At 40.6% G+C, this 20,838-nt stretch overlaps 1 protein-coding gene and 1 long non-coding RNA gene across 3 annotated transcripts in view; one reads left to right on the plus strand and one right to left on the minus strand.

Moving 5' to 3' along the window:
• Window positions 1-4,931: 4,931 nt before the first annotated feature.
• Window positions 4,932-20,838, plus strand: part of LOC310675423 — a 34,283-nt gene continuing 18,376 nt past the window's right edge. For both annotated transcript variants that reach the window (XR_014510135.1, XR_014510136.1), the window contains exons 1-2: window positions 4,932-5,270; window positions 6,571-6,757. This is a non-coding gene — a long non-coding RNA (uncharacterized lncRNA). The remainder of the gene's footprint in view (window positions 5,271-6,570; window positions 6,758-20,838) is intronic.
• The window catches only part of LOC310675381 (uncharacterized protein), a 37,767-nt gene continuing 22,347 nt past the window's right edge, over window positions 5,419-20,838 (minus strand). Inside the window, exons 3-5 of the mRNA XM_083435912.1 lie at window positions 16,487-16,599; window positions 7,099-7,186; window positions 5,419-6,575 (exon numbers count right to left, since the gene is read on the minus strand). Of these exons, the coding sequence (XP_083292038.1) occupies window positions 6,473-6,575; window positions 7,099-7,186; window positions 16,487-16,599 (304 nt within the window). The 3' untranslated portion in view covers window positions 5,419-6,472. The remainder of the gene's footprint in view (window positions 6,576-7,098; window positions 7,187-16,486; window positions 16,600-20,838) is intronic.

Below are 20,838 nucleotides of genomic sequence, written 5' to 3' on the forward strand. Positions count from 1 at the left end.
AAAGTTGAACCTGTGCTGCTTTGTCCCACACTTATTCACAACCTCAGGAAGCTGAGGTATTTAGTTATATGGTGGCAGAGGTGAAAGGGTTAAAAAAGTAAGTAAAGCATCACAGCTAAGTGAGTAAGAAACACTAATGTGTGAAACAGTTCTCTCTAACAGTGGGGGGGGGGGGGTCTCCACATTGTGCAACTGCTTCCATGAGCAGCACATGTGACCACACCTGGGCTGGACATTTATTTTTGTGTACATGCTTGTACTCCGAAGGGTATACAGCCAATTATTTAGGGCTGTGACATTGCAGGAAAATACAGATAGTAGAATTAAATTCAACATTCAACTTCCTGTCAAATAGCCCAGGGTAGTGTGAGGGAGGATGCTTTTCATTTGGACCACAGGGAGGGGAGAAGGATCTCTCCCCCCCCCTTACCATTTATGTATTAATGAAGATTCAGGGATCAGTTTTACCCTGTTCTCCCTATCACAGTCCCTATGAGGAAGTCCCCTCCCCATCCCTGCTGCCTTTAATCCTATGATGAAAGTTCAGTGGGATCGTCAAGCTGAGAGGAGGGAGCAATTTTCATTCAAACAGTGGCAGGGGACGAATGCCCTCTATCTATTTACACCATGCTCCCAATCCTGGAAGGTGGCCAGTATGCTATTTCTGTTTTAAACAAGAAGCATAATGTAATAATTACACTTCAACTGATGTGGTTTAAACTACGTGTAGCTTGAGCTCCACGATGAACCCAAACAAGGATTTCATAGTAAATATATTGCATTTGGCACTTCAAGTGGAAGACAGGAGTGCCTGGCATGCTCTGGTCCATGGGGTCACGAAGAGTCAGACACGACTAAACAACTAAACAACAACAACAACTTGCTCCAGGACAATTATTTTTGTTTGACTTTTTTGTACTCTCAATCAGTGACTTAAACAACAAATTCCCATCTGATTTTAAATGTATTGTACAATAAATGAGAGAACAGAAAAGTTCAGGTTTTGGAATTCTGCAAGTGTATTTAGTTGGCCACTGTGAGAACAGGATGCTGGACTAGATGGACCTGATCCGGCAGTTTCTGCTTATGTTCTTAGGTGCATGTGGTGTTCAGGCACTTCTCCTTAGTATGAAGATAACGGTGATACAAGAGTGCATGTATTTTCACCTGTGAAACGTTGTTTGGGGTATAACACAAGGAATCTGTAAAGACAGGGTTTTAGGGTTGTTTACAAACTGGAAACATATCAATAGGTTTTTTTCAATGAACTGTTGACATATTGTGACATATACATGGGAGGAAAGTTAAAACCATTAATACTAATAAAAATCTTGTAATGACAAGCAGTCATATTTTGCTTTAACTAGGGAACAGCAGCTATGCCTGAGGTCAAAGTCATTCATTAATGTTAAAACTATCAATAAATGATTGCCTTTTATTATCTTTTAATTAAACTTACTGTGTCAGAATATGAATTGTAAATTTGACCTTTGGTGCCTACGCACTTTGTAATGTGGCTGTGGCATTTTCTTCAAGCAGGCAGGTTGAAAAATTAGAATGCAAAATGAGTCTCCTTCCAATATTTCAAAAGCCATATCCTAATAGCAAAAGGACTTAACATTTTTATTAACCAAAGGCTGAGCGTTATAGCAACTGACAGGTACAACATGTGATATTATATATTCATCTTGATAGTGGAGGTAGTGATTCCTTTTGCCATTCAAAGCTACATGGGCAACACCTCTTGCATTGGGTGCATTGGTGACAACAAGGGATGAGTGATTGTCAATTTCGGTTTCTCTTGGTTCTTTGATTTTTCCAGTATTGAGCTCAGGTCTTCATATTATATAGCCGTTTGTTGTTGGCATCCATCTGTTCCAAGAGACTAGGGACTGTTTTTGCCACACTGAAATGACCTCCCCAGGGTGCAAGCCTGGGCTTTGTGTATGAAGATCCTGGGTGTTCCAGATGACAGTGCCCCACTCTTAGCTTCACTGAAAGCAGAGAAAAATGTTTGTCACCAGCTTGGCTGCAAGAGTTGCTGGAATGAGGCTTACAAGGTTGTCTTAGGAACTCCAGATTTGTGTAGGTTTTACTTTCTTATTAGTATTAGAGTTTTAGACCCAAACTCGGGGGGTTATGTGAAACACCTCAGTCCTAAACTATTAAGTATAGTAATTTAATTCACTGAAATTGTAAGTGCTTGTATGCATTACCAGTGCTTTTTTTGTTAAAAAAATGTTTAGGGGTAGTCTCATTTCCCTACTCATATTGAAATACTGCCCCTCAATGAGGCCAAACTTAGATTCACAAAATGTTTTGGGGTATACATACCCCTGCATTGCCCCAGAAAAAAAGCACTGTTCATTACTATGTGTTTAAATTTGATTGGTTGGTAACTGAATTGTCATGTGATTGGCTAATGTTGGTCACATGGGAGGTCTCTAGTGAAGGAGAGATTCCATTTTATGTTAAGCAAGATTACCGTGTTTTAGAGTCCACTGTGAATACTGCTAAATTGAATAGTGTTCGAGTGCTACTTCTCTGCTTGAAAAAAAGAAAGCAAAGCTGCAGAAGAAGGTAAAAGTGGAAATGTCTCATAGGACCTGCAAGACATGGCCTAAGTGAGATACAGAAGGCTACGTGCTGAGTTCTAGAAAGAGAGAAAAATACAGTTGTTTGGAAATTAGAAGAACTGTAAGCCCATGCTTGGAGAAGCATGTGACTGTAAATATTGTGTTTTAATTCATCTATAAGTTGCTGCAAGTAAAGTTTTTGAATGTTAAAGTCCAGACACTGGTCTAATTTCCAAATGAGGTTATCAGTCATATATATTATTTGAGCTTCTTAGCTGCATTTTTGCTACCCTTACTTCAACATAAACTCACTCAATGGGTATCAGGGTTTTATTCCAAAAGACAAAGTGCATAAATGATTGGCTGCTTGAATCACAACTCCTTACCCAGAGGTCACAAAACCTAATAAGGTGTTTCATGAACTCTCCTAGCATTTACTGGTTGCAAAACAATTGGAAAGTAATGATGAGATTAAAAGAAAGGGTGGATTATTTCAAGCAAAAGGAGAAGACATGGAGGTTATGGTGGCTCATGCACTCCTGAAGTCAAATCAGAATAAGTCAAATGCGCATAATACTAAAAAAACCCCAAAGCTGATTAATTGGTGTTTCATATGAATTTAGTGCAGCAAATGTGAGATAGGCAAGCCAGAAATTAGCACACTCTTTTTTCCAAAGCGCATTTATGGAGGTTTCCCGCCTCTGGCCCTTTTTGATTTAAGAAACGGAAGGCTCAGGAGATTTGTTAAACAACACAGAGAGCAAAACAGCACTGATTGCTCGAAGTGTCAATCTGAGCCCCCAAACAAAATAACTTTCCAACGCTTTGACCTTTCGAACACATGCAAACATTTCAGCATGTTTAACATTAATATTATCCCAAGGCACATGCTTATTAGCAAAAAGTCAAATCATACTCTGGTTTTCAGTACTTGCTAGGTATAGCTATTAGATCTTAACTTTTATAAGAAATGTGAACTAGACTGGAATTCATCTCTTTATATTTTTGTTGCACCCAGGATTAAAACTATACTGAGCTTATACAAAAATGTTTTCAAATCTGCAACACAGCATTTGAAATTTATGATGAACAATAGATTCATTGATTGAAATTTGTCACCAAGACAAAGGTCAGCTGTGGATTTTAGCATTTAAAAGGTGGGTTTCAACATCTCAAATGTCAGTACATGCAGGTCCCACTGCTGGAATGGTCATTATCAGAAATTTCAGTTATCCAAACACCAAGAATTATACCCAAACCTCACAACACTAACAGCTAATTCAGAAATCTGAAAAGCCAGAGTTTGCCCACTTGCTTATTTATTTGTGTTTTGCTGGTTGGTAGCAGCCATTTTGGGCAGAAACCAGGAATGTATTGTGCCTACAAAGCGGGACCTACATGTATTACATGTATAGGGACGCAGTTGGTGCTGTGGCCTAAACCACTGAGCCTCTTGGGCTTGCTGATCGGAAGGTCAGCAGTTCAAATCCTTGCAACGGAGTAAGCTCTGTCCCAGTTTCTGCCAACCTAGCAGTTTGAAAGCATACCAGTGCAAGTAGATAAATAGGTACCACAGTGGTGGGAAGGTAAACGGTGTTTCCATGCGCTCTGGCTTCCGTCACAGTGTCCCGTTGCACCAGAAGCAGTTTAGTCATGCTGGACACATGACCTGGAAAGCTGTCTGTGGACAAACGCTGGTTTGAAAGCAAGATGAGTGCCACAACCCCATAGTCTCCTTTGACTGGAGTCGTTTGACTGGAGTCCAGGGATCCTTTAGCTTTACCCTTTATATATATATATATATATATATATATGTATTGCAAAATCATCAGGTTCATCTCACGTTTCATTTTTAGGGTCTTCCAGCGCCTATCATTATTAGTGATGCAGTTGCTGTTTGATCCAATGTTATTTCAAATGACTTTGTAGCTGATGGTCTGTGTCTTTGGTCACATGTCACTGTTAACAGACAGTGAATGTGGAGTTTTCCTTTCCACGCTAATGGTGGATTTTGCCCAAATTGAGGAAAGTTCCCTAACTTACACTTGTGTTCCTCCAGTCAGTGAATGTTGGAGTTAAGAGCAAGTGCTCCTTTGTATTACCTTACAGGGTTGTTGGAAAGTTGACTCATCTCCTCATCTCCCTCATCTCCCTTGCAGTGGAAAAGTGACCCTGTATGTTCTTGCCTTCCATCATGCTGTGACACATATGCAGTTGCAATCGAAATTATTCAGCCCCCATTATAAATCAGGTTTATTATCAAAATTTAGACTATCAGATGTTTACAATGAGCAAATCAAACAAAAGCAATTGAAATAGCTCAACACGATGGATGCTTCAAGTGTTTCCCCCAAATTCAGCTAAAATTGCAACTTATACTGGCTTCTCCAGTCTCACTACTATTCAACCCCTTCATGGCAAGCATCTTTAGTACTTAGTAGAGCAGCCTTTTGCTGCTATGACCTGCTGCAAACGAGATGCAAACCAGACAGCAACTCTTGGCCCCATTTCTGAAGAATCGTAGCCCGTTCCTCATGAGCAATGGCCTCCAGTTCAGCAATATTCTTGAGTTTGCATGGTGCAACCACCTTCAAATCCCACCAGAGATTTTCTATGGGGTTCAAGTCAGGTGACTGTGGTGGCCACTGTAGAACTTTCCAGGACTTCTGCAACCAAGCCTTGCTGGAATTTGAGGTATGCTTGGGATCATTGGAAGGTCCAATAGCTTATTAATGCTGACATTGGTAACATCAAGACTGGATTTTTACAATGCTCCCTATGTGATGCTGTCCCACAACTTGGTTCAAAAGCTGAAGCTGGTGCAAAATGTGGCTTCTAGCACCTCACAGCATACACACAGAGCATATGCTAAAGAAATTGCACTGGCTGCCAATCTGCTACCAAGTCCAAGTTTAAGGTGTTGATGTTGATTTATAAACAGCATGCAACCAGGCTATCTGATGCAATGCCTTCCTCCATATTGCTCAGACTGACCACATTGATACTCAGAGGTGGCCCTCCTGGTCATTCTGTGCTGTGTGGAAATGCATCACATGACCATATTAAAGAGGGCCTTCTTGGTGGTATGACCTGTTTTGTGGAATGATCACCTGCCAAATATCTGGCAGGTACTAACTGTGGTGGTTACTAATTTGGCCAGGCATTCCTGGGCCACAGTTATTTTAATGTCAGTTTTACCGCTTCATGGATGTCACTGTTAGATAGATCAATGAATTTATCCTATTGTGAACCATTGTGCTATGGCTTTAATTAAAGGCACATAAATAAGTCAAATAGTAATCAATAAAAGACTTCAATTGAAAATGAGTGCTACACACTGAGATCAGATTAGATATTAAGGCAATAAATGTTTTTACAGTGAATGGAGAAGGTTTAGTGTGATCTCTCCAGAGGACTCAAGCAGCTATGCTTCAGGATGTGGCAGATGGTCTCCTACCAATTAGCCTGTTTCGGGGGGTGGGGGTGGAATTAAACACCCTTCTTCTTGACCTCACTAATGTAGCAATCAAACTTCTCTCTGTGCACATAGGACAAATCAACCAATCCTCCACACAAGATTATAAAGTCTTTCAAAAGCAAGTACTCCATTCATTGTTTAACCTCTCTATATAGGGATGTTGTGAGACATCAAAAAGTTATGTTCACAAAAGTTGATTCCTGATGAGTTGTTGGCATCTGTCTCGAGAGACAATGGAGTGTGCCTCTGGGGATGAAGTCAAACCACTGCATTTGTAGCACTGAAGTGACCTCACTGGTGAGCAACCCTAGGCAGTGTGCATAGAAGTCCTGGGCTGCCAAGATGACAATCTTGGCCTTGCTGATGTGGTCCAAAGGAAAGCAGAGCAAGACGTTTGGCACCAGCTTGGCTGCAGGAGTTACAGGAAGGAGGCATACAAGGTGCCATCTAACCACCTTAGGGCCTTAACTCTGGATATGTGTATGGTATACTCCTTAACCTTTTCTTCTCTTGAAGATATCCTGCAAGGCAGTGAAGATTTAGGATCAGAGTTTTCCTTCTCCTAGATGAGCTACCTTCTCAGGCTGATGAGCCATATCTGCCCATCTCCCTCTACAGAATTTTCAGAAACCGTCTTCTTGAATGTCGAACATACTATTGGTCTTGTCCACTCAATCCACCAGAGCCTGTTTTCATATGCAGGGTAAGTCCCTAACTTTCTGAGAGTTTGAGACTCATCAACTACTCTCACCTGGTTTAGCTGGCTACTCAAAGCCATTCCTGGGTAAGACCTCTGTCGCATGCTGATAGCTCTCACCTGTGGCTCCTACAAGATGAGTGCAGGTTGGGGACCAAACATGGGCAAACTCCTCCAGAAGTAGCATGGCATGTCCCCCACCAGAGGTACTACCCATCCCCTAACACCCCTGATGACTTAGGTTGGGTCAAATAGGGCCTGGCTGACTCCAATCTCGTGCCTACCTCTGCTTTCTCTATAGCCCAAGCTTCTCTCTTTCCTTTTTCTACAAGAGACCTATAACTTACCTGTAGTGGCAGGAAAGTGAAAAGCTGAGGGTGATCAAACTCCATGTTACCAGCAGAACATCCACTTCTTTAGGGAATGGGGCAATCACTACAAATCAATTCAAAGATGGTACTGTTAGTGATGTTTCTCCCTTTATATGAAGGAGCCAATGTATCAGAAGCTGGTAAACTCCCATAGTGGCTGGGGCAATCCAGTCAGATAGATGGGGTACAAACAACAACAACAATTTATTATTTATACCCCGCCCATCTGGCTGAGTTTCCCCAGCCACTCTGGGCGGCAAATAATAAAATTGTTGCTGTTGTTGTTATATCAGTTCATGGACATTCTAGTTTATCCTGTTGGATCATAGCTTATACTGTACTGAAACATGGCTTTAAGGATTATTATTCAAAAAACAACAACAGGTAGGTTGTCGTGTTGGTCTGCCATAGTCAAAATAAAAAAAACTTGAAAAAGATTATTTAAAAAACTCTTCCAAAAAATTCCTTTAAATGACTCAAGTCGTTAATTTTTTTTCCTTATAAAAAGTCCTTAAAAGAATCCTTCCAAAAATTGTCTAGTAGCATCTTAGAGACCAACTGTTTGTTATGGGTATGAGCTTTGGTGTGCATGCACACTTCTTCAGATACCTGATATCAGATATCTGAAGAAGTCTGCATGGACACGAAAGCTCATACCATATCAACCAGTTGGTCTCTAAGGTGCTACTAGACAATTTTTGGAAGGATTCTTTTAAGGACTTCTTTAGAAAGAATTTTTTTTAAAGGACTTGATTCTTTTAAAGGAATTTTTTTTTTGGGAAGCGTTTTTTAAATAATCTTTTCCAAGAATTTATTTTATTTTATTTTATTTTATTTTATTTTATTTTAATTTGTTTATTTATTTTAAAAAACTTTTTTTTTGTTAAGCAGCTTTCATCATCCTCAAGCACCAGCACCAACCAACAGTCATTTTAACCACCAATCAGAAAGAAGTTGCTCCAAAGCAGTGTTTTGATGCAGGGTCAGAAAGACAAGTCTGTGGGAGCAAGCAGATTTTTATGTGTAAAACAAAAGTCCAGGGAACATTAGGTGCTTCTGAACGTCCTTTTCATTGGACATGCATCCATATTATTTCCACCTGCAAAAGTCTGGGGGCTGTCCTTCATGCTTCCTTTCCCACTAGTCCTAGAACTTCCCAATGAGAAAAAAAAAGCGGGAGGGGAGAGATAACACACACAAAACCACACCTAACAAAGTGGCACCATTTGCAGGATTCCTTCCACCAGCCCAGACTTGCTCTTCCGAAAGAGAACTTGCTCCCATCAAGAAGCAGGGATATCCCCCAAAGTGGCGCCAAGCAGGAGGAGCTCTGAACAAAATCAGCTTTGGAGGGGGAAGTTTTGAGTTGCGAACTTTTCCCAGAGGGTGGGGATTCACCTGATTTCACACACCCACTCAGTAATTGGGGGGGGGGGGTATCAATGCTGATTCCTTAAAGGAGCAGATATTCTCCAAGCTCTGTAAACGGAGATGAAAAAACCGAAAGCAGGCAACAGGGGGAAAGGGAAGAGAGCCTGCAAAAATCCAAAGCCTTGGCAGCAGAGTGGAAGCCTCTTAAAGAGGCAGGCAGCTCATTAGAACCCAAACCAGTAATGCGGGGGGAACTCACCACACAACACACACACAAAATTTTGGCAGGGGACGCACTAAAAAAAGGGGGGGGGCAATCTCAAGTAAGTTTGGTCTTTCCCTCCAGAGCCTTTTTCCCGTGAGCGGAAGTGGGCCAGCTGCTCCTCATGCAGCTTCTGCGACTCCCAAGCCTACAGTGAGTGGCAAAGCAGCAGCAAAGCACCGCTAGCTGTAGGCTTTGCTGCCCGCTGCTGGGCAGGCGCCATGGCGCAGGACCCACTAAACCAAATAGAAAAGACGGCCCTGGCTGGACCGGGGGGAAGCAAAAGACCTGAGAGACTCCACATGGAAGAGGTTGCAGTCTTAACGGAAGATTGCAAATATAGTCCTCAGAGCCTAGCTTGCTGAATTTTAACTGGATAGGAGTGTTATAGGGAATTTGGCTTAGGTTTGGCTATGGGAGGAACTGAATCTCTTCCATATCCTCTTAGAGTGGCAGATCATTCACACTGAGAGGAACCATATAGTGTTAACATTTTTTTAAAAAAATTAAGGTAACTGTAATGAAGTAAATGTTACCATCTACCGTATTTTTTGCCCTATAGGACGCACTTTTTCCCCTCCAAAAATGAAGGGGAAATGTGTGTGCGTCCTATGGGGTGAATGCAGGCTTCGCGCACCTCTCCGCAAGCAGCGGGAGCCCAGCGCTGGGCTCCCGCTGCTTGCGGAGAGTTGCCTGCATGCTGAAGCCTGCGCGCACCGAGCTCAGCGCATCCAGGCTTCGCGGACCTCTCCGTAAGCAGCGGGAGCCAGCGCTGGGCTCCCATGGCTTGCAGAGAGCTGCCTGTTTGGGGGCTGGGGTTGGGGGAAGCTTGGGCTTCCCCCGCCCCAGCCCTGCGCCTGGGGGGAAAATAATTTTTTCCCCTTTATTTCCCCCCCCCCAAAAAAAACTAGGTGTGCCTTATGGGACGGTGCGTCCTATAGGGCGAAAAATACGGTAGTTTATTAAGTAACTGTGCACACATATATCACCACCTGTTTCTATTCGTAACAATATTCATAAAAATAAAGTATAGCTACTTTGATTTGTGCTTTATTTGGGATCTCTCAGCTGCTTTGTCCTGGTAAGCTGAGGAATTAAACTATTCTTCTAAACACACCATGATGCCATTGCACTGCTATTGTACAGTCATCTTTTAGAACTTCATTTTAGAAAATGTATGCCATCAATACTGTGTCTGAAGCAGATAAGCTATCTTGGAGAATATCTTTAGGGCAATGTAGGTGGTCCATTTAAAATAATGCAATGTTGTGTAACTTTTAGCAATTGGTTGCACACTGTTTGAAGAAGCAGATTAATGTACCAAATAGCATATGCGGGAATACTGCTTGATCTGATTTTACAAAAAGAGGCAATAAAGGAAAGTCCTTCCTAATTTCCTTAATGGAATTTTCTTTATTGTTCAAGAATATTTAGACAGAGGCAAGACTTGCATTTTCATTAGTACAGTTTTAATTTCCTAAATGGCCATATTGCTCATCTACATGTGGCTAGTAAGAATCATGCAACCCAAAATACACATTTTGGAAGTCATTATAGGAAAGTGGTGATTACCTTAAATGCTATTCTAACTCAAACATCACACATCTGTACCAGCAAAAGGATGAGAATCTTACAAATACATGTCTACTTGGAAGTAGGGCCCACAGCATTAAGTGGTACTTACTCCAAAGTAGGGCTGGGGGAGAAATTTTAGTCAGCTTGTGTTTAAAGCTAAATCTATCAAATTGACACCCAATGTGAGCCTCTCTGGAAACAGAATTCCACAAATGTATAGCCACCGCAGGAAAAGCCCATTATTGTGTTGCAGCCCTTTGGACCTCTCATGGAGGAGACACATGGAGAAGGCTCTCAGATTATGAATTCAGTGTCTGGGATAGTTCATATGAGGAGAGGCATTGAGGTGTTCTGGCCCCGAGCCATTTAAGGACTAACAGGTCAAAACCATTACTTTGAATTAGCCCTAATGGAAAGCACTCCTTGCCACTGAGGGCACCTGAGCCTCAAGCGACAGCAATGGTTCTAGGCGTACCCCCAAGCTACATACCTGCTGCTTCAGAGGGAATATAACCCCATCAAGAGCAGGCAACTTCCCATCCATCTGGTCTAGGGAACCACCCACTAACGGTGCCTCAGTCCATTTATCTGACCTACTTAGTGAGAAATACTTTGTGAAAGCATGGATGAAGATAATTTTTTTTATTTAAAAAATGCCTTTTTATTAGTTAGAGAGGTCACTTGGGAATTGCTGGCACTGGAAGAATGAGCAACCACTGTGTGTGAGCTGGCTAGAGAGTCAGAGTTGAACAAGGGGATATTATTATGAAGCTTGTTGACTGGTTTGGGCATGTGGGGTTAAGGTGAAGCTGAGAGAAATAGCTGAGTATCATTCCCTCATCGAAAAGGTAAACCTCGCTGCACAAGGCTACCTAGTAATCCTGGTGATTTACACAACTAATAACACAGGCCTAGTGAGTCACAGCATCTTTCAACCTTAAACAAGTTTGTTGTGAAGTTCATGCCACTCTGAACTCATTTAAACATCAGGATGCAGATGTGATAAATAAACTCCCATTCCGGTTGTAAAAAGGACACGCATGCATGTAATTAGTTCTATAAATGTTCAGAGTGTATCTATAAAATGTGGTCCACATTTGAAAATGACCACTGAAAAATAATGGCATGTCATATGTTTGCACCCTTTGTGTTTCATAGGCCCACAGTGCATGTAGTTTGTGTTTTGATATCCCTTCCTAAGAGCATAATGTAGTGCATGAATCTGCATTTCATCTGAGTTGACTAATGTAGAGTGCAATCAAATTAGGATTTGGTAAACAAAATCTTCCATAGTCTTATTAGTATCCATCATGCCTGTCTGCCCTTGGCATTCATTTAAACAGCTTTAGCAAAAAAGTGACCATGTAAGTCCTGGCACCTCTTGATGGTTGCTGGATATCATTCATTGTTTCTATATACAACTGAGAGAAACTTTCTTTGCCATTCTGAACAAAAAAAGGTAGCTAATTTGGGGATTGATTTCAGTATGCATCGTCACAGTGCAGTTGTCAACCAAAGCAGTTCAGATTTAAAATCTCCTTAAGAGTAATTGGAAGGGAACATCTGTGCCCTCCAGAAGTTATGACAGTATGAAAGTAACTTTCAAAAAATGCATAAGCAAAGGTTGCTTCAGAAACAGCTTGCTAATCAGCAGCAATATGGTGACCCAGTTCTCTGACAAGGCAGCATCATTAAACTTTCTTGTATACAGCATCTGTGTTAAAAAACACACACCCAACAACAGAGGATATGCAAAAGGGGGGAAAGAGAGAGGAAGTGTGTGCACTCAGTGGACTAAGTAAGCTTTCATGATCAGCGACATTCAACACTTGTAGGTTCACCAATATTGAGAATCTCCATTGCCAAATTAACTCAGTTGCCAGAGTGGGGGCGACAGGATGGAAACGTCTAAATCTCTTTGGCAAAATCAACTCTGAGCCAACACAAGAGATGCTAGCAGATTTCATTGTGTTTTTAAAATCCTTTATGCCAAAACCCATCATGTTTAGCCAGTACACATGTTTCACTGCAACAGCCCTAGAATTGCCACTAGTATATTTGCAACAGACAAACACAACCAGTCCTGGCTGCACAGTTTTAAACACCTGTGGGTCTCGTTTAAAATGTTTAGCTAAAAATGTTTAATCTTTAGGTTTCCTCCTTTTTTCAAACAAACAAACAAAACCAAAAAACACCACTGGCCTGCTTCTGACATAAATGAGAACAATGACTTCTGGCTAGATGAATAATCTGTTAGAAAAATCACTTAAATAATGCAGATAGAATCCAGAGAGAAAGAAAATCCTGATAACTTTTTACTGGTTTTTTGTTTGTTTGTTTGTATATATATACACACATACACACACACGCACACACAATAATCTAACAACATTTCAGGTTTTACAATCAATCATTCAACCTCGAACTTCCGCCTCCTCCATGGTTTCCCCAAAGTTTGGATTCATGCTACATACTTTAGTTACTCCATGCCTTTGCTTCTACAAAAAACAAAACAAAACAAAACAAAAACTTCCACTGACCTTTCCACTGCTGTTCTCAGTCAAATCCTATTTGTGTCTTAACATATTTACACTGAGTTTTTAAATCTAAAAACATTTTCCAATTCTCCTTAAAGTCAATCTCTTTTTGATCTCTAATTTTACAAGTCAAACTAGCCAATTCTGCATATTCTGTAATTTTCAATTTACTACATTTTAAAAAAAATAAAAATAGAGATTTGGTGGATCAAGGAGATGCTGTGGACATAGTGTATCTTGATTTCAGTAAGGTTTTTGACAAAGTCCCCCATGATATTATTGCAAGGAACCAGGGTTGAATGAGGTAGCTGTTAGGTGGATTTGTAGCTGGTTGACTGACGCAAAGAGTATTCATTAGTGGTTCCTCATCATCTTGGGAAAAAGGGACAAGTGGGATGCCACAGTATGTTGTCCTGGGCCACTTGCTGGTCAATGTCTTCATAAACTACTTGGATGAAGGAATTGAGGGGATGCTCATCAAATTTGCAGATGACACCAAACTGGGAGGAGTAACTAATGCCGCAGAAGATAGAATCAGAATTCAAAATGACCTTAACAGATTGGAGAACTGGACCCAAACTAACAATAATGAATTTCAATAGGGATAAATGTAAGATTCTGCACTTAGGCAGGAAGAACTGGATGCACGAATATAGGATGGGGGACATTTGGCTTATTGGCAGTACATGTGAAAAGGATCTAGGGGTCTTGGTGGACCACAAGCTTAACACGAGTCAACTGTGTGAGGCAGCAGCAAAAAAGCTAATGCTATTCTAGGCTGTATCAACAGAAGTATAGTCTCCAGGTAAAGGGAAGTAATAGTACAACTCTATTCTGCCTTGGTCAGACCACAATTGTGTCCAATTCTGGGCACCACAATTTAAGAAGGATGTTGACAAGCTGGAACGTGTGCAGAGGAGGCCAACAAAGATGATCATGAGTCTGGAAACTAAGCCTTATGAGGAGCGCTTGAAGGAGCCGGGTACTGTATAGCCTGGAAAAGAGGAGACTTAGAGGAGATATTAAAACCATTTACAAGTATCTTAAAGGCTGTCACATGAAAGAGGGAACAAGCTTGTTTTCCCTGCTCTGGAGGGTAGGACTCGAACCAATGGCTTCAAGTTGCAAGAAAGGAGATTCCGACTAAACTTTCAGAAAAAAAATTCTGTCAGTAAAAGCTGTTCAGCAGTGGAACAGTCTCCCTTAGGAGCTTGTGGACTCTCCTTCCTTGGAGGTTTTTAAGAAGAGGTTGGATCGCCATTTGGACTAGACCCTTCGAACTCTATGATTCTATGTCAACTAGAGACTAATTAAGAACTAATGCAGCAATGGGAGTCTATCTTGGACATATATTGTAAGGAGAGTGGGAAACCAGTTTTGGAAAATTGTATTAAATTGTATTAATTCGGTAACATTTTTTAATAATTTAAAAAATAATTGGCAAAAAATATTTATCACCAGTAACAGGGCCTTCATTGCATAGGCTGCCCCAAAGGAATGCGAAGAATTTGTTAGTCAGTGTCACTGACTGCTTTGTTCTCTCTCTGTGTTTATATTACCGCTGAGCTTCTTTGATTTTTTTATGCACATATTTGCCAATGTGAAAAAAATCCATCTGATCCCTCTCTGTTCCAGTTGATTTCTATTATCTTTTCTTATGCTCACACACTTTATCTATTGGCATTATCTGCTCTCAGTGACACCGTCCTCTAGTCAAATATGTGCAGCTACATAATAATATATAAAAGTAACCTGCTTCAGAGCTGGACAGTGACTGGAACGCAGGTCCGGCTCTATCACTACATTTCACTGGTCTTCAGTATATTTCTAGCTTTAGTGAATTCAAAGGCCGGCTCCAGGATTAAATAAATATGTCCAGGCAGCAAGTGACTGTGAAAGCAAAGTGTTTCATTATCTCATTACACTCTTTTAGCTAGTTTCATGCTAGTGTTTGCCTTCTGGAGATGGAACTTACTTGGTATGTAGGTATCATTTTTCTTGTGTCTGCCTCCAGCATCTCAAATGTAAAAGGAGTCTCTAGCTACTGAGTCTCTTCAGACATTATGGTACATGTGTCTTAGTAAGTGCGACATAAATCAATATCCAAAATGATCATCTGGGCTCCATTCTTCTAGGCTTTCTTTGACCTTTCTTCTGAAAGGGGAGAAACTTCATGTCTGCTAAGTAAAGCTTCTCAACTGCAGAACATACTAATTTATCTGCAGAAGCTATTTTTCTTCCCTAGGCAAAAATAAATGCATCCTTCCCATCATCTGATTTAGCGTTTCCCCCCAGCCATTTTCCTGATTTTTGTTCTTGTTCTGCACTTCATCCAAACGGATGGACACTTCCCCCCACTCATTCATATAGATGAAAATGGAAGAGTAGGGCTACAATTTGGAAATTTGATGGGGAAACGATTGCTACCATACCACAAATCCTGCTGTGCTGAGGCTGAGAGAAAATTCTGTTTCTCCTATGGGATTTCCCCTTGGAATTCTTCTGCTTTAAACTGCTGTCTAGCATTGAGTTGTAACAGCCCTAACTAGAAAGAAATAATTGGACTAGGATTTTTTTTCATGGGGAAAAAAGATTTGTGGATAAGGTGTGTGTAAGAGAGAGTGAGAGAGACAGAGAGAGAGAATAAAATACTCAATAGATTGCTTGTTTTTGCACATTTTCTATGGCCCTGAGGCAAAGTCAAAGTAGAAATTTTGGAATGGCCACCAAAGTTACCAAATCAGGATTAGAATATGTCAGAACCAAATAAACATTCAAGGCTGGTCCACTAAATTGAATGGGACACTGACACCCACCTCAGTGTATCCTCAGCCACTGCCACTGGTCTGCCATCTTGCAGCACAGTATGAGTAAACTGAGGAGAAGCTCAGTATGTACCTCAACTTGATTAAAATTAAGATGGGCTGGGCCACTGGGGACTACAGGATCCAGTCCAAATGGCCACCCCTGCCTTTTAGTTATTGTAAAATGACCAAAGACCTGGGATTAACTTCCCCCTTTTTGGTTCCAAATAGTTCAATAAAAATGTATTCCTGGCCAAACACGACAGGTTCATTCATTGCTGTTTTCAGAACATTGTTCTATTAAATGTTATTCTTCAGAGACAGTCGTTGTTACAGTTTTCTAATTTATACAGACAATGGACAGCTAACATTTGTGACAGAGATAGTGATTTCTACTCTAACAGGCGAGATTTCTGAAAGTCACTGCATATTTAACATACTCAAATGTGAACTGTATTTGTTCATAACAAGGATCAATTGGGAGTGGGGAGAATTCAAAAGAAAGAGTTTTTCTATCCCTAAACAGAAAAACAGAAATACCCTGGAAGATAAATATTTTTCTACCTCAGGTAAGTTAACTATCTTTTTTTATTATGATTTAATGCAAGAAGAAAGAAAGAAAATACAACTGAATTGAAAAGAAAATTAAACATACACACAAAATGCAAATCTGGGTCCTTTCATTTACATTCCTTGAAATGTAAAGCACCCTTTGCCCCATTTCTTAAAATTATTTTATGTCCCCACATATAACAATACACATATTCAAGATTTGCAAAAATTAACTATCTTTGACATACCTACACATTGCTTACCAACGTGTTGGTGCAAAGATATTTTTGATCTGATTTGTATTCTTATGGATAAAAACAGCATACATCTGCTGACGTAGAAGCCAAGTTGAAAAGTCTCAGAATAGCAGCTTATTCTATGGAAACAGAAGAGCAGGAGGCAATAAATTAAAGTAACAATCAGTTGCTAACTGAATGTCTGTAGTTCCGATATCTCTGATTAGGCAGTGTAAACTGTTGTAAAGGCCTGGGTTGAACTAAACAGTTGAGCTGCTAGTGGAAACTAGTGAACTGAGTCCTGCTGGTGCAATGGGACTTTCCTCACCTCTCTTCCCCCGACGTCCCTCAATTGGCTAGGGGTGTGTATGTCATAATAACCCCCGGAACAGCATGGAGGGTGAGGGGAGGGGATATAGTTCTGCCAACAAGCTGAAATATTTGTGCTGATGAAACAATCAAAATAGTGTGACATTGAATTGCTCTCAATATCTTATTTATTTTTAAAAAAATGCCATTCCACATTTATATTCAAGGCAATATACAAAGCAATGTTGCAAAAACCCTTACAAGTTGACCCAAAATTCAGTTGCCCTAATGCTTTTGCAGAGGCTTGTTTCTGAGGAAAGAAGTCTCTACCTGATGACTGACCAACTGATTGATTGTTTTAAAAGCCACTGAGGAGTGAGAAAATGGACCTCTCTATAAAGAGTTTCTAAAATTAAGTACCACAGGGGGTGATTAATATGTTTTCTCAAATGTTGTTTGTTTAGTCACTATTCATTGCTAGTGAATGTAGTTCTGTTATATTCCAATAGTTGTGTTTATTTCATTCTTCCACCTTACAGTTAGGCTAGTATGCACCTACAAGAAGTATCATTGTGCAGAACATTTGTTCACCAGCCACCCGAAGTCTGCTAATCCCATTTGTGGACTAACATAGAACTCAGCAACTTTCTATTTTCTCCCCTACTCTGGGCAGCTAATAAAACTAGGAATTCTACCAAGGCCTTTGTGAGCTGTGGTGTGTTCACCTTTATGGGCCTACACTGTGGAATCTTTTGATCCTGACCACTGAACAGTTTCAATGATCAATAAAGATACACTGACAATGAAATGGGTAGGTAGGAATGTTGGGAGATTCCATGTCCCCTAATAATCCATTGCTCTAATAGTGCCAGCTCAGTACTGTGGAACTCTTTATTATTACAAAGTACCACAGAACCATGGTGAATTGCTGATTGGGAATATACCATCATAGCCTTAACACATGCCTCTATTTGCAGATTTAAAATAACTCCACATTTTTGGCCACTAAATCCCTCCCCAGTTTTCTCTAATTGCCACATAAAACGAGGTGATCCACCGTAATGAATAATCATAATGAAGTGGCCACGCAGCACGCCTCTCATTCCTTTCCTTATGCCGTTATCAGTGTCACTATAGTCTCCGCTGCATATTTCGCCTATTATTGCAGCTGTCAGAGAATTAAGTGAAATCTATCTGGCAACATCTGGCTTCTCAGGGGGAAAAAATGAATAATTTCATCAGCCTTCCCCAGCTCCGTCAGTCTCATCCTAATTATGATGTAACAGAGGGCATTAGCATGTGGTGGACTTGGTGATTAACCTCAGGCAGCTGAAAAAGTGGTCTGGAGAGATGAGCAAAGCATTTGGAACAGCTCGATCAATTATAAATGCTCCCCCCCCCCCAACTTCGCACCGGACGAGGCACTTAAATTACAGCAATGACCTTGTGATTGGTAACAGTAAGTTACGCTTGAACCCATTTAGAGGGTCAGATGTTTTGTAGCACATTTCAATAGTTTAAATGCTTATTTCTAAATTCATTTGGAATTAATTCCTTTTTCTATTTTTTACTAGCGACTAGAGCTGAGCAAAATCTTCACAGGTTTGATTTTTGCACTGGAATTCAAGATATCAGTGCAACAGAATTTTGTCTTTGAATCTGGAGCAAAGTGATGAATCTATTACAAAGTCATGAGGAGACACGTTTATCTAAAGGCGATTTTGGGCCTGAAAGTGAGGCAGTCTGTGTGCTCTAAAGGGAGGCACCCACACAAAAGTTTGAAAAAAGTCTGTGCTCATGAGTGTGGGCGAAACAAGGGTACAGGGTGCTGATTATTAGATGGGGAAGGGTTTTCTATAGGGTACATAAAGCAAGGGTAGCTCAGCCTTGGGTCAAGTGGATCAGGGAGCTTCACCAGAATAGTCACTTCCCATTGCGTTCTAGATTCTATTTCTTCTGTCATATGTGGGTTTGTTTGTATTATTCCAAACCCAGCACAGCTACTTCAGGATCATACAGGCTGCATATTTTCTTCTTCCTCATCGCTATTACATTTATATCCTCTCTCCGTTCCTACAAGCTGTCATTCAAGCTGTCACTCATGGTTCTCCATTTCCCCATGTTATACTGTGGTACCTCTAGTTATGAACTTAATTCGTTCTGGAGGTCTGTTCTTAACCTGAAACTAGAGGCGTACTGCACCGCCGGCACACAATTTCCGTTCTCATCCTGCGGCAAAGTTCTCAACTCGAGGTAACTCTTCCAGGTTAGCAGAGTTTGTAACCTGAAGCGTTTGTAACCTGAGGCATTTGTAACTCGAGGTACCACTCTACTCACAACTCTGTGAGATAGTTTAGGCTGAAAGAGTGTGTTGCCCAAAATCACATGATGAGTTTTATTTGAATCTTAACCCTGATGTCCCAGGCCCTAGTCCACCAAGTCCTCCACATTCTGGGGGCAGGGGGAGATGTAAAAGTGATGAAGCTGGATGTAAAAGTGATGAAGTTGTTAAATTTTCAAATATACATTTCGTACAATAAAATATAAAGCATTACATCTAACGACTTCCATTCTTTTCCTTCCATGGTTCCTTTATACTTCCAAAATATATTGCATATTCTATTTCTGCTGTCTATCCCACCCCTTTTTCATATAATATTAATTTCAGTTATACTGTTGAATTTATATTAATCCTGCCAGCATTTTCACTTGCTTACAGTTATTTTCCAAATGTTCCACAAATAATTTCCATTCATCTTCCTCCACTCCTTCTTGTTCTCTTACCCTCCTGGCTGTTAGCTCTGATATTCCATTATTTTCAGCTGACCTCCTTTGGGACCTCTCCCACCTTCCATTTCTGGGTAACAAAATCTGAGCTGCTGCCATTGCATACATAAATAACCTTTTCTGACCCCTGGGTACCTCTGTCTGTATCTTTCCTAAAAGGAATGCCTCTGTTTTTTTGGGGGGAATGCTGTTTTAAGCAGTTTTTTTCATTTCATTATAAATCATTTCCCAGTAGTCCTTAACTATTCTGCATGACCTTACTTTTTTGTTCAAGGCCGTCATATTCTTCAAAAAAGTGAATGCTTCACACACAGCTTTAAGGCACAATCAAGACATACAGAAACACGATGGAGTATCATTGATGTCAGTGGGAGAGTTAGGAACCTTCTACCACTAGAAGCAATGGGACTGAAATGCCTTTCCTTAGATGAATCCTTGATTGTGTAAGTAGTTTGAGGAAGTGGCTTAAATATCCTAAAGTTCTGTAGGCAACTCACATTAAGAAGCAATCCTGTTTGTATGAAACTTTAGCATATAGGAGCGGGGTCTATTTATTTCAACAAGCTTTAGAACCAGGGGTGCCAACTTGAATGAAATATTGGGAGGCAGGTAAGCCCCACCCCACATAATCAATCACAAGATGTGGTGTGCAAGCACTATTTAACTGGCAGTGCCCATCAACTTTGGAGGGCCAGCCTCGTCAATTTTTTTTTTTTTTGGGGGGGGGGGTAAAGTGACCTCACCCCCTAGGAGTTGGCTCCTATGTTTAGAACTGGCTGATGTTTAAAGCAAGATTGCTCCAACAAATATAGTATTTCAAAACCAGAGTTGATGGTCAACCTTTTTAGATACAATGGTTTTGTGATTACAGATCTTTCTTCTCTTGCACCTAATTCATATTGGGGGAGAGGGGGGATTGGAGCTTACTGTTTCATTCCAGTATACAGACATAGCAAACATCTTATGTCATCTGTTGGATAGTGATTACATTCATTTTGGTGCATACTCTAGTGCAAAACGTACTGAAATAGTGTGCCATGCTAACTGCTTCAATGGGGCTGGTGCAAAGGATCGTCCTATTTTATTGATGTTCTTGAAGCAAAAACCAAACCATTTTAATTCCCAATAATTTTAATGGGAAAGATTTACAGTGCAATTCTGTACATGTTTGCCTAGGGTGAACACGCATAGTGAGCTCTTCAGGTGAAAAACAAAGAGTGAGGCGTAAATAGTAATTGTATGCATATTCACTCACAAGTAAGTCCTACTGCATTCAATAAGGT

Source organism: Podarcis tiliguerta (assembly GCF_965153285.1).
Source record: "Podarcis tiliguerta genome assembly, chromosome: 4".
Taxonomy (NCBI): domain Eukaryota; kingdom Metazoa; phylum Chordata; class Lepidosauria; order Squamata; family Lacertidae; genus Podarcis; species Podarcis tiliguerta.